The 15,218-nt window shown below is 39.6% G+C and overlaps 1 protein-coding gene across 2 annotated transcripts in view; it reads right to left on the reverse strand.

Moving 5' to 3' along the window:
* Positions 1 to 4,729: 4,729 nt before the first annotated feature.
* Positions 4,730 to 15,218, reverse strand: part of b3glcta (beta 3-glucosyltransferase a) — a 57,281-nt gene continuing 46,792 nt past the window's right edge. For both annotated transcript variants that reach the window (XM_061047024.1, XM_061047023.1), the window contains 4 exons: positions 9,370 to 9,469; positions 8,320 to 8,439; positions 7,334 to 7,478; positions 4,730 to 5,285 (listed from right to left, as the gene is read on the reverse strand). In XM_061047024.1, the coding sequence (XP_060903007.1) occupies positions 5,118 to 5,285; positions 7,334 to 7,478; positions 8,320 to 8,439; positions 9,370 to 9,469 (533 nt within the window). In that variant the 3' untranslated portion in view covers positions 4,730 to 5,117. The remainder of the gene's footprint in view (positions 5,286 to 7,333; positions 7,479 to 8,319; positions 8,440 to 9,369; positions 9,470 to 15,218) is intronic.

A 15,218-nucleotide genomic window follows, 5' to 3' on the forward strand; every position in this document is an offset into this window, starting at 1 on the left:
TACAAGCAGCCTGTTGTTCCCCTGCCAATAAAACTGATTAACTCAGAATGATAGTCTGAGTCTCCACTGCATAAACACACACTGCTTCTATTCTGTCCTTCCTTTCTCCCAGTTCCTATTACTTATTTATAGCGACTCGCTGAACATGTAGAGCAACGGGTGAGATTCTTTCCTGTCGCGTGTGTCACAAAATGTAGTTTGTGTCATACGTTGTTTGTTCTGTTTTCTCTGCCTGTTTTTGTGTCCTTGTTGTTTTGACATCCATGTCCAAGACAAATTTCCCTGCATGGGCAATAAAGTTTGCTTGATCTATAATCTAATCTTCTCCTGAAATGAGCAGCTGGCAGAGGGTATATATTCAAATTATTTTAATCACTATCAGAAGCATGACACTATGACAGCACAGTATTTATTTTAGTGAACCAGCCATAAAACCAGTGACGTGTAACCGGTGGTTAAGAGCGCCATGTGCATTTAGACTTTGAGCACTTCTCCTTGGTGTAGCTTTAATGCAACCTGCACATTTACAAGCACATCTGCACAGTTTAACACCTTCTGTATCACCCACAACCCCCCTCACCTCTTTAAAGAGACCCTGCTCATGTTTACATGACACCCAGTTTATTCTGCAGGGCTAAATGTGCAGGCACGATCATATTACCTCTACAGGACACTGCTGAATTATACATCTATATGAAAAAATAATTTATGTTCCATCCATGTCAGCATTCATTATCAGGATTTTCTTCCTCCTAATGGACACACAAAGAGATGAGGAACGCCGTCTGAATGCATAATGTTCAAACTCAGAACAAGCTTATTGGATAGTGTCAGTGAAATTTCCCTCAGGCAAAACAGGGTTTAAACACCTTAAAGGCTTCTGTATGTCAGCATGATATCAAACTGTTAATGTACAAGCAGAGTTACACTTTGGATTCATCAAACCTAGCCCTTCAAATGTGTGTAAGAGGTGGGAGTGAGGCATTCAGAGCTCCCAAATTAAAATGAGTTATATGAATTTGTTTGCACCCTCAACTTGACATTTGAGCAGAAATTTGAAAAGTCCCTGATGCTTTTGTGTTCACTACTGAAAGATTCAGTGACAAACTATTATGCTAATAACACGACTTGCTGAATGACCCGAAAATATGAACCAAAAAATGATAAAACATCCACTCATCTTTTAAATGAATGGGGTAGATAGAAGTGAAGTGTTAGCCTGAGACAGCAGATGAAGAGATTTGTGACCCGTCTGTACCATAAATCGATTGTTTAATCTCGTGCATTGTGTCATAGTCAACGACAGTCAAGGCCACATCTGGGTCGCCGCAAGACAAGCACAGAGCTCTCTGCACACGCAGTAGTTACGAGCGTAAAAAATAAAAAGGCGATGCAAAAGAAGACTGATGAAGTAGATGTGACCATGAGAGAAGAGAAAAAAGTTTGTCAAGCTCTGGGAACAACTTTTTTTTTTTTTTTTTTTTTAAGAGTCTTCTTTCCGGATGTCATCAAACCCCGCCCCTCTTGCTGCCAACATCAACATGTCAGTGGTGATGGTTAGTCGTGTACCACCATGTAGTCTGTCATGTCTGTCACAGCACAAAGTCACAGTATGGCTCTGTGAAGCTTTATCCGACAGGTTGACCATCGTGCATCGTATCAGACAAAAGGATTGTGTAGTCTGACGTCAGCATAACAACACACAGAGCTCTGTTAGGGTGAATTTTTATTAAATCAAAAATGCTAAGATGCTGAAAACTACAATGGTGATATGGTGTTATTGCAGGTATGTAACCATGCTCTCATGTTTGTGAGGTTTGCAAGCATACTATGAGCATACTGAGGAGAAAGGCGACAGACGTTTAAATGAAAAGAGATTAGAGCCGTGCCATCAGCTATAATGACTATTATATTATAATGCGCATTAAAGCTGTCCTGTAGAAATATGCTCATTATATTATAAAGAACATCAATCACTCAGCTTTATTTTTACATACTGAGAACACTTCTTGTATGAGGATTCAGTTTATGCTAATGTATCTTAACTGTTTTTTTTTTTTTTTTACAGTATTTTTGGGGACATTTTTGCCTTTATTAGATAGAAAATCTGAAGAGAGAGAAGAAATGTTGGAAGGAGAGAGTGGGGGATGACATGCAGCAAAGGGCTGCTCGAGAGGGGATTCGAACCCACAGTCCCTGCAACAACGACTATAGCCTCTTTACATTGAGTGTGCGTCTATCCGGCACCCCCATATCTTAACTGTTTTGCTGTAGACATCTTTGCAGTGTCTGTTGTCTCTCAGTGGGGAGGAAAAAGCAGATTGGCCACAAGTGAGAAATCTAAGTGATGATAAAATCTTCAGTGAGTAAACAGTGACAGAGATTTCAGATGGCTCTGGATGACTTCTGCGCTCTTATCTTCTGCCTCATTTTGGAGGACCCACTGATCACAGAGAATCCTTTGAGGGAAACACACTCATGTTCAAAAAGCTCCAACCGAAAAATCAACCCTCCAAACGCTCTCCAGCTAGGACTCTGCCACCGCTCCGACATGCTTTTACTCGAGCTCTATGAATATTTAACTGACCGTGTGACTTAGTTAAAAAAGGTAAAAGACATAAAAAAAAGAAGAAGATGAAAAGCAGAACTTTCTGTACCGGTCATCTGTAGTTAACGGCATGAAAGGGAGGTTTAAAGGTATCAGGTGCAGAGTGGGAGTCTCACCTGCCTGCTGCTGCCCTGAACCTGACCCTCTGAAATTTAAAGGGCTAGTTCAGAATACAAAACATGCTGCTAAGAAATCTCAGATCTCCAAGGACAACATACAGACAAACTGAACCTATCGGTGTGGTAACCTTTAAACAGATGATTAGTATGTTTATGTTAAGCCTTACAGAGGCTCCAACAGAGTCGTGTGTTTCTTTCAATTTCTGCTATGAGCAACGAAATGAACACCAACCAAACTGGAGGATGAAAAGCATGAATTACAATAATAATAAAAAAACAGACAAAGGGCACATTAGTGACAATAGAGGAAGTTCACAAAGCAGTGTCATTGAACTAATGACTTGAATGTGTGAATCTGTGCTGTTTGTAAAGCACACGATAAAACAATTCCTTTGGTTACCTTGAAGATCATCAAAGATTTCTTTGCAGCTATAAAGCAGATTTTTGAAAGAATAGTTTGGATCACAGACTGTATACAACATGGACGTAGCTTCAGTGATGTCACCCATTGGTTCCTGAAGGGGAGATTTGAAGCTCAAGGGTGGTGGTTGCCATATTATAAATCCTACCTGACTATATCAACCAAGTAAAAGGCAAAGAGGTGGAGCTGAGGTGGGCCTTTAGCATCTTGGCAAACAGCTTCAACTATGCCCACACCCCTAATATATCATATATACTGTGTCTTCTGGGGCTTAGAGCCAGCCTCAAGTGGACACCCAAGGAACTGCAGTTTTATCCTCTTCCGTATTTGCTTCTTTGGAGGAACATTTTTCTTTTATATTGTGGTAAATATTCTTCTGGACTTGGGAGAATAACCTCAGTGTTTCTGAAATATTACAACTCAGACTCTTCACTAAACAGAACATTTTTCTGGATGGGGAAAAAGACACTAATCTTTCTTTCACTGACTTGGACAAGGATTAGAGAATGAAGTGCAACACCAGGCACAACCCGACTGGGATGTTGATGCTGCAAAACATTGGCTGAGCGATCATGTTTTTTGGACTTACTTTGATTCACAGTGAGGGTTTCCCTGAGTGCAGACTGCCATCTTGCCAACACTCATCCCTCTGTTTGTGGGTGAGTTTCCTGCAAATCGGCTACAATTCACAGGTGCGTTAGAGATGTCTACTTGACTTATTGCACTGCTTCTAATGCCTAGGGCTAATACACTTTTCATGAACTAGAGCCGGCCTTGTGCGCTTTTTAAACAGTGTAAATCTAGCACTACAACACTGAATCCATGAGGAGGAACATCTCTTGTATGACTACACAGTGTGCATTTCACAGACGGACTGTAAAGAGTTTTCCTACATTAACATTTCCCTTTTTTCAATTTAATAATACACCTTTCACAATACACAGGTTTTCTAAATCTTTGCACCCATTATGATCGAGTTATGTCAAGTCTGCAGGAATGAAGCATTTTGAAGCATTACTGCAAATTCATTATTATTTTTTTTTTTAAATATGGCAAACAGCCAGGAGAAAGGTTTAATTCTCCAGCCCAGGCTCAAGGTCCTTTAAAGACCTTCGATAATAATAGTCACGAGCATCATCAAGTCTGACATTTAATTATCTGATGAAAAAAAAGTAAAAAGTAAAAATGAGATCTACTATACCTCAGGATATCAGCTAATGTTTGACGGGAAACAAGTCCATGAAATGAGATCAATTTGTCCGGCTGAATTTAAAGTGAGCCTTAAAAACAGATGGCAAGAAATGTTATGAAATGACTTAAAATAGATGTAGGACTTTTTTTTTTTTTTTTTTTGCATGAGCAGCTGCGGAGCCAATAAAAGACTCCATATTGGTAACATTTTAGTGCAAACCTTCAGCAGCCTCTAGAGAGCTCTAATGCTGCCTTTTAGCTCCTCCAAGCTCTCTGTGTTCATACTGTAGTTTCACCCTCAATTAACCTTTAACTAATTCATAATTTATACATGACTGATTCAAGCTAAATCCCATTAATAGGCCGCCGATGAAGAAGAAAAGCAAGACATTCTCAGATATTAATCCTTTTATGTCAAAAAAAAGAGCACATTGTACAGCATAAGTGATGCTTTTTGAAAGATACAGTACCTCTCCTCCAAGGTTTACATTATTCACATGTTATAAATATACATATATTACACCCTTATTTTCTAAAGAAACACAACCTCAACATGCAATTCAGTCATGAAATCTCTCACATTGTAAGTCATGGACTTACACACACACATCGTTCGTCTTAATAACAGTTCAACATCAACAATACAACAACATTTACAGCTATGAAGGACAGTTCCTTGACTCCATAATACACGCACACATACTGTACACTCACTCTCTCACACACAAGCTCTCTACATACATAGATGTTCATACAGGCTTTCATGTGCTTAAAAATCCTATAACTCCGTTTTGACGCTCTTATTGAGTCCATCTGAAGTTTTCGCCACCGAGTCATCCTTCAGCCATTTGTTGAAAACAGCGACCGGGTCGATGTTCCAGTGTTTATGGAAAGAAATGGGCACCTGGTGAGCTAAGAAGTCTCTGGAATAGTCCTCAGGGCGGGCCTGAAAGGTAAGATGAAGTACAGTAATTTACATTTAGAAGTAGTCACAGTAGACTGCGTGCAAGTGTTGCAAAGAGCGAGCGTGAAGGTTTGAAAACTTGTGTTTACATTGCATTCGATATGGCACAGCAGTAACCGAGCCCCTGAATCTATTATGTTTGAGAAATTATCTTCAGCCACACCACAGTCACTGATATGTCACAACACTTTGTGTCTGGAAACACTTTTGACACATCGGTTCGTTTGTCAAATGGCTGTAAAATGAGTGTCTGATTAAAGGTCCTGCACTCTCATGTTGCACTCTCTCACTTCTCCTCGTTAGACCCCTCGTATGATTGGCATCCAACTCAATCTTCGGTAGGATGGAATACATTCAAACCTCTTTCACAGGAGGCATTGTGACATGTGAGAGTACGAGAAGCTCAGCTGTAAATAATTGCTCCTTCAGTTTCTGTCTTTTGGTATTACACATTCTTGTAAAATGTCAAACTGTTTACTTAGAAATGCAAATCGTCTAACAGTTTTTTTTCTCATAACAAAAACAGACAAGGGTCCTAGTTTATAGATGACTTGTATCAGATTTGCATTAATAGTGGGAATTAATGTCATCACTTACTGCAACACTTGCATACAACAAAGCCATTCTTAATGTTAGAGGTCAAAGAAAAAATAAATAGTAATTGCAAGAGAAAGTGATTGGTAGAGTTTGGTGACCTTTCTTGATACGTGGTACAGATCAGCCCACTGTCAGCCTAAAGGAAATGCTACAGTCATGTTTAAGTTACTATAAACTCCAGTTTCTGACCTTGAATACTGATCACCTGAACATCTGAGTTATAATTACTTCCCAGAAAGCTCAGATATACATGAACGCCAAATCCACTGTTCAGGGTAATTAAGCCCGTGTTTCATTGATTGAGTGCTATGATGTCACCGTAGAGCATTTCTGACCTTCACAAAACCAGCTCCGTCACCATCTTTGGTTGTTCAATTTCATGACCATCATGTTACACCAATGGGAATAGTCATGACCATCCGTTACTATAAAACTGTCGGGATCCATTCAGTATGACGTGAATGTGACACGATGGTGCATTACATCATGTCAGCAGAAAATACCTCCTGATACACTCAGTTTGCAGTCAATTTTCCCCCATGTAGGTCTTTTCGCTATCGGAGACATTATGTGACAGTCAGGAAATTACAATTACCTCGGACTGAATACATGCTCGGATATAATTGGCGTTTCCAACTCAGCAGCTTCATATTATGAAATCTAACGTATGCCATAGAAGCTGCCTGCACATTTGTGTCTGCATGATGTGAGAAATATGAAATAACATTCTCTTTGCTGGGTTAGGATATGAAGTTGGATAAATGAACAAAATTTGAGTGCATATGAGCTATAACTCACAGTTTTCATGTCTACATGCTGTTCTTCAGATTTAACACAATAACAGTTAGCAACATGTTTCTCCAGAATCCAAAATGAAAAGATTGAAAAAAATGCAACAGAGCGACTGATGATAGCTTGAGCTTCATCTGACTGCATCAAAGTGGTGTGAAAGCATGGCCGTTATAGCCAGGCCTGCATCTAAAAGGTAAAATATACCGATGCTGAGTGAGAAGCATTGCTTGAGTTCATACAATCATTTTCCATATTTATCGCATTAAATTCTTACCTTTGTGTTGTTGCTGTTTTTTTTTTTTTTTGCATATGCTCATATCACGATAACAAAGAAATTGTGAATAACTCGCCAGCCCTAGTGTGCAGGATCTCTTGACATCAGATGGTCCAAACTGTTTTATGGACTAGCTGATCTGTACGATTAGCTTCATGATTTTTCACCGAATGAAATCCTGTTTTTTTTAGATTTATTAGAGGCTGTACATGGGGCGCACAAACCCAACTACTCGGCCCCCGCCGCCCAAGAAATTCATTTTTCAGTATTTTTTGTCGAGAAAGAATTCAAAAGGTAAAAAGATCAAAGACAAATAAGCTCAGAGAGAGAGAGAGAGGACACAAAAGGGATGTAGTGTGAATCCAACCTGGTGGAAGAGCGGACTGTGTGTGACAGGGAGTCCCAGAGCATTGAGGCACATTCCCAGCACCATGTCATCCGGAGCATCGTCGCTGTAGCACTTACACCCGCTGTCAAGAAGACGAACCACTGCCTCCCTGCTGAACACCATCCTGCAGCAACAACACAGACACATATCACAAACACACTGAAGAGATACATGACACCCGCTGATTTAGATGAAATTCAGACGCAAATGTGAGAAGTGACCAGAAAATCAAATGTTCTTCTTTCGTCTGTCGTCTTTAAGTTCATGCTTATCTTATTAACTCGGAGTAGAGTGCGACTGCAAATAACGCTGAGAGGGAGACGTTGTTTTCTGTGATCAGCCCCAAACAACAATGATGTGAAAACTCTTTGAGAGGGACGCAATTACACTTGAAAAAAAACCTAAGCTGCCAAAAGAAATCGTTTATTGCCACTCAGAACAGTTTTTAGAAGATATCCCTTTTGAGAGAACTGACAGTTGCAGTGCTGTTAAGTGTCACAGAAATTGAAGGGTCCCTAAATAGTTTCTCACACATGGCTCAGTCACAGATTTATCTTTAGTGCAGCTTTCCTCCTGCACTGACAGCTGACATTTTGCTTTCTTGCCCACTTTTACTTGCATTCAATAAGAGAGCTTTCAAAATATGTATCCTGTGGAGGTGCATTACTTTTATAAATGTTTTCATGCAGGGTGTGTATTAAGGACTCCCATCCTTTTCTTATCAGCTGATGCTGTCTGTCTGCTGTATTTTCTGGTGTTTCATTCCACATTTATTTTCTCTCTTCACCGTCACATAGTCTACAAACCAACATTTCCCTCAGAGGGGACACACATTTTTAAGCTGAATGGAAATTGTTTATCTGTAAATTACAGATTTCAGGTTTTCCATTACAGATTTCTTACTCCCACTGCTGCGTCTGTATCTTTTATCATTATTCCCCAAGCATCCGAGAGCTGAAACTCACCCTCCGCCTCCTGTGATGTAGCTGTAGCCGCCTTGGCTCAGGCCGTATCCGTACCTCTCTCCTAAACACACGGGTTCAGAGGGGTCGTAACAGCTCAGCAGCATCTGCAGTCGGGGAAGGCTGCAGAGAGAAAAGATCAAACTCATCACACTCTCATCATCACCATCACCTTCACACAGACATGCCTGCACTCACACACACACATAAGAACCTGCCCGTTTAGAGGCTGGCAAAAACTGCTCTCCCTGCGGCACTATCACACATCAGGAGGACTCAAAATGAAGTTCAACCTCACATTTATGAAGTGAAGCCAGCTGGACTTTAATTTATGTACTGGGCTTCTTCTTAGATGTTCAATAGGATGGTAATATCTCTGAGACTCCTTTTCCCTGAATACTTTTAAAGCTGTTAGAATCTCTGGGTTAAAGTAGTGAATAAATGTAAGTCAAACTGAGGGAACACTGGAAGTGTAACAGGGTCATATGGAGTTTCATATCTCACCCATTTGTTCCAATTACAACAAAAAAAAAACCTCTTATAGCTGTTATTTAACGGGGATGAACACAGAACTTCAGTTCTTAGAGCCCCCCCTTCAATCTTTCTTCTTCTGTGGTTATTTCTTTGAATTCCTCCCCGCTTTCTTACGATACCCCTGTGGGGGACATGTGTGTTTTTCTCCTTTTAGCTCATTTGTAATCCTAAACTATCCCCTCATGTATCAGATTCTTATTTCACAGAATAAGAATCTGGGTCTGTCCCGACCTGATAATACATTTATTTTATAGAACTGGCACTGAAAAAAATGATTGCTGCTAGCTCAAAGTTTCATGAAACTAAGCTGACTTATTTGGTGTAATTGTTTTTTTTTTTGTTTTCAGAGTAGCTGAAGCAGACAATCGTGTTACTCTGTGTTTATGAGAAGAGAAGGTGGTCAATCAAAGAGAGATCCTGAGGTTAGAGAGCCTTTCCTCTCTAGCAAACACCACACACAAGTTCACCACTTATATAGAGACATTGATGAAAACCTGTTTCCAGGTCATGATAATGTACCTGATCAGCGTGTCATCGTCCACAACAACGAGCCACCGGGTGTTTGGGACAGAGCTGCTCAGAAATCTTTTCAGTATGGCGAATGTTTTCCCACAGTGTCCTGCAAATAGAGTCGTGCTATCAATTAGATGGGCCTGTAGGACTTGATCACATATTGACTTTATGCTGTTTTCTAATTGACAAAGATAAATGACTCTGTTACAGGAAGAAAAACACACTTGGCATTAGCAGGTTTTTCCATGCGCACACACGTCTGGATACACACATGCATAAACAGGACAGCAGCTGTGTGGCTAAAAGACAACTCCACAGTCATAAATTATGCAAATGTTAAAGGATTTAAAAAAAGGCAAGCAAGGCTAACGAACGGTCACAAGATATAACTACAAACACAGTTAAATTTAACCAAGAGAAGACGTTAGAGTAAGCCTCCTTAATGATGCTGCAACTTAGATGCCACAGCGCCATTCAGTTCAATGAATGAATGTTTTCAGCATGAATGGCTCTTTTGGAAACATTATCATCATACTCCAACTGATAAGAGACTCATTAGAAAAGGCCTGTGATGTTTAAAATAAACCATATAAAATGATTTCACACAACTTTTATTCATTACACCCTCTTGATACGAGCCTTTTAGATGGCATTAAGAATCTACAGCAGCTGTGAAGTGGCGCCCCATGTATCCACCCCTTCATGTCCCATCACATAAAAGCATAAAAAACACAAAAATAAATATAAAAAAAATTGTCACTATATTGTCCATATCTAACATTTGCTGTTTTCATTTAGATTTCAGCACTATAAGCCTCTAAAGTTACAACGTGTGAAGGTAGCACACCTGAGCTGGAGGCGGACACATGACTGATCTTAAAGTGAAAAGATGCACAACAAAATGACCCTGCAATCATTCATAAGGTTTGCATTGCACAGAGTTAATCTTTTCATCTTTCCGATGCCAGAGTGTGTCCTCTGGAGCTTTGTGAGCGGACGGACGGACGGACAGGTGTTGTCTAAAATTCTGACATCTCAAACAAATAATAAGGTATGTTTGGCATGACGGGCCAGGGAGATCAAACTTCCACCGCGGCGCGTTTGACATGACTGCCAGATGGAACAAAATGTTCTGCCAGCTCCCGAAAAACAAAAACAGTGACGCTTTAGTACAGAACAAATAAGAGGAACCCAAGGATATATACTCATCAGAATCCAAATATCTGCACAGCATCACGGCTGAGAGCGGAGACGCAGAAATCCCAGGTGGCAAGCATCTCAAAGAATACTGAGGCCCTGCTGTTTTATTTATAAGGAACCCAAGGTGTTTTTTCTTGGTATCTGAATATAGAATAAGTAAGGACACCTTGAACCACTGACAGGAATAAAATCCAACAACAGACTTTTTGTAGAAGCCTGGTAGGAGGAGGCAAGTGAGTGATGTTCAGGGTCCCAGAAAGAGTTAGTAATTTCCACCTTCACCTTCTCGTACAGACAGACACAAAGAGATCATGCCACAAATAGCCTCTTAAGTGTTTTCTATGATCAGGTCTTCATTCTCTGAAATATTGCAGGAGTACAAAACTTGACCATGAATAGCTTGAGTACTTTAATACAAAGATTCAATTCTTGCATCAACCTTGCCCTCACCTTCTCAGGAATCTAATATGTATAACCAGCTACCGGTGAGATTATATTCTTCATTTTATAACAATATACAGTAAGGCTGTTATGTTTTTACAAGGTTACTTAGAGACTTAAGATACAAGCAGCATAACAATTGGGCAGTTTGAACAAAGCTTATTTTTCATATTCAGTAATGTCATTTCATGTTTTCAAAGTTTTAAGATCACCTTTTTGGATCTATCCAACACTGTTTTAGATAAAACTTATGAAACCATCCATCTATCTGTCAAACCTTCATGTCAAATTTCCATAAGAATTACAAACTTAGGGCTACTTTAATAGCAAAGTTAGCAACAGTTCTCCACTAACAGTTGTTGCTCTTTTGAAAGGGAAACGTGAAGTAATGAGAAACTTGACATTCTGGACTCTTTTCAATAAATACAAACATTAAATACATGCATGTAAGTGATGTCTGTTATTTAACAAATGGCTCTCAAAGCTTTGAATGGTGGTTCATGAATCAACGAAGTCAGTCGAAGGTGAAAGAATAAAGTCTAATGGTGGTGATATATTCCTGACATATTGATGCTGCTTGACTGTTAATGATCTCTGAGGTCGTACTCAGACGTCATCAGCATAAACCTCGAGTTCTTGGAAAGGAGCAGAGGGAGATTAACCAAAAAGAAAAAAAAGAATGTATGTGCTGATTTTCGCTCCATTTTAATCCGGTAACTTATTCAGCATGTGGGTTTAAGGCACTGAGGAAAAGATAAAATACTTATTTTCATTTGACCTCAATCATTGCAGTGCACACCTATCTGATGAATGCAGTCGCTGTGCTTTAATGTGTGTCCCTAAATGACTGGGACTCCAGAACGTATTTCAGTTTAAAGATACAGTATAATACTCATCTTATGTTCTGTTGTCATGGTGTTATTGATTACACTAATCATGCAATCCAATCATGTCTATTCATGTAAATCCAATCTTCTGTGGGATGTAAGAGGCATCATGAGGGATCTGTTCGATTGACAGTTAAAGTAAACTGAGAGAAGATTTGGTGTTGGGCTTCTTCAAACTAGAGAAAATCCTGCTGTCTTAATGATGGACTGTGGATTTCTGCCAAAGCTCCAATTCTTGTTTGCTCTCTCCAGAAAGTTTTAAATTCTGACACGCAGCGGAAGGTATAATTAAAGAGAAAGAGACATTTCCTGGATGATCTATGAGACACACTCATCCAACTCTGGCTTCAAAAAAATACACATAGAATTCATTGTCTGAGTGGAACAGAGCTCCAGCTTTTCCAGAATAAGACATCAAACTTTCACCACAGCCACACCAGATCTGGGTACCCCGCTTTACAGAGTGTGTCTAGTTATTCAAATGAGCAAGTTTGAGCAGCCAGAAAAATTCAACTTGATTTTTTTCATGCCATAACCAGCTGCCAGCCGGGCAATGTGCTAAATGTGAACAGATGCGCACATCATCTCCTGCCCCGACCCCAGAGTCTGTGAGGAGGGGCAAATCTCATCACAAATATCAGCTTAAAATGCCTGCTCTGAAACCGTTTAACAAGCTCACAACAGGAAAACATTTAAGTCTGCAAAAAGTCAATCTTTTTACAGACCTGTTAGAGTTGCAACAGTAAGTGAATGAATCTATTAATGATTCAGGGAGAACCTTTACTTATTTGGTCGACCATCGGATAAGAAGATTGGATGTTTTCCCTCAATACATATCAAAGAAAACTTAAAATCTTTGGGTTTTGTACTGTTGATCAAGTAAAAAAAAGATAATCCATGAATTTCCTGAGTAACCCCATTTTATAGAACATTAATGAAACAGTTAAGAACATATAATGAAAACATTACATGGCTGCAGCCCTGTTAACTCTTCATTTACCTTTCATTAAATACATAAAACAAGCTCTGCCATTGAAATAGTCAAGGTTATTGTCCTTTTTTAAAACTTTGTCACGGTTGAATTTATGGATATTTTTTGGGGTTTTAGATGAAATATTGAAAACTTTTATTCAGAAAAGTTTCCTATATTCAGTGCATGCCTGCAGGTGGACTGAACCACTAATGAGATGAAAATCAGTGAGTCAGAAAAACACTGTCACCACAATACGAGAAACAGTTTTAGAGATTTAACACTTAAAGTTAGAGGCTTTTTAAGATGTCAATTCACAAACATGTCTGGTTACAGCCAAACAGGGTTTGACTTTAACATCGGAGATGCATTATAAGCTGCAGAGTACCGAGGTGACCTGGGGGATTATACTGCCGCCTTCCTCTTACTCTTCACTCACCAGAACAACCAATTTCACATCAGCTATGGCATCTCAGGGAGTTATACAGTAATGACTTAATCTTTGTGAAATGCATCACTGACTTCAGGATATATACACAGATGTGTGGTTGTTGTGATTACGGATATTTGCAGTTAATGGTGCCAATTAACCTTCAGCAAAAGATGCATGTTGTATGTGAAGCCCTTGACAAACCAGCAGTCTTTAGTCACAGTTAAAGGCTCCTCCATCACTACGGCTTTCTATGATGACAGGGATTACTGTCTTCTGCATGTGACATGATTACCACTAGTGCAGCTGGAGATACATATTCAGAACCTTGATACATTTTTTTTTTTTTTTTAATCAAATTTTCTAAACATTAGACTTAAAGGTAAACTCCTGCACACTGTCTAACTTGCAAACAAACTTTTATGGCAACGTGTCGGTACTAGACCTACATCAAGCAAACGGTTTGTTAAAATGCACAGAAGCCTGCAAACAATCATCATTATGACGTCAGCTCTGAATCAACAAATTAACAAACAAATAAACACCAACGTCCTGATTGAGATTCCAGATTGATTTTCTATTCTAAAGATCAGATTAGAATTGTTTCCTTCTAGGAAAATTCCTCTAATTAAAATACAGTATGAGAGCATTGATAGATGGTGGAAGAAAAACTATATGTACTTAAGCGTCAGGAGGGCAAATGAGCTTGTTGTGGATGTGTTAGAGAGAGAGGGGAGAGAGAGAGAGAGAGACAGAGAAGGCAATGAGTTGTGTCACTATCAACAACAAGGAAGCGGCATTCAAGAACGAGGGTTGCATATCAACAACAAACTGGACTGATAACAGAGTAAGGTCGACTTTTATTGTTGAGGAGAAGATCCCACATGTTCGAGCATGTAGCCGGCGGCAGTTTGCATCCCTCACTGCATAAATGCAAAGAGGTTGCAGAAGACGTCCTTGTTAAACAACAAACCGCCGAGGGGACAGCTAGTGAAAGGCGGCTTGAGAGCCAACCTTGTTCAAAAGCCTTTCCAACAACAACCCTAAGCACTCTTACAGTGGGCAGACAGTGGCTACAGCCCATACATCATCCTATTAAGCTGCTACAAGAAGGTCTAAGGTGCAGTTTTGTGCCAACAGCCATCAGACTGTAAAATAATTTGTGCCCAAATGGCCTCTGGCTCAGGCAACCAGGAGGCTGAAGCAGAGCGCTGCTGCTGTCTCCACAAAAGAACATGGGTTGCTTTGAACACTCATAATATCTCAGACACTTGTTTCACATTATATCTTTATCCAAGCCATGTTTGTGCATCTCCTCAAAATGTGATCCTGATATCTTTTTTGTTTCCAATATATTTTAATGAAGGACATATGGAAGGCATTAAATGTTCAATTAAGGGAAAAAAAAAAAACGTCCATTTCGTTTTTTCTTTCTACAACAAACAACACAGCCCTCAACACCTGCCCATCCCCACATGCCCACGTCATGAAAGACGGTTTGATACAGGTTTACAGTAATACGAAAAACAGACCAATAAATAACAGCGGGGTTGAAAGAGTGGTTTCACATTTTAGGGTTTATGCTGATTGGCTTTGTTGCAGAAACTTAAATGAAAAATGTAATAAATATTTATCCCTAGAAAAATAAAAAAGGATAAACAGCTAGCCGGTCTCTGTCCACGTATAAAGTATACATGATCAGACATTGTTTTGTATGGATACTGAGTCTGAACTTTTGTGTCTGATAGAAAGAAATATGTGAGGATTGCATTCTGTAAAATTCTTTGTCCAGGAGCAGTGATTTCCTGGACAGGAGGTCACTGGACCTGGTTCAGAACATTCCTCCCACATAAAACCAGTCTACCTTAGAGGCCTCAGGCACATTGTGTTACCTTTAGACAGGTCAGGCCAACGCTTTCTACATGTT

This window comes from Labrus mixtus, chromosome 9, assembly GCF_963584025.1.
Source record: "Labrus mixtus chromosome 9, fLabMix1.1, whole genome shotgun sequence".
NCBI classification, from domain to species: Eukaryota; Metazoa; Chordata; class Actinopteri; order Labriformes; family Labridae; genus Labrus; species Labrus mixtus.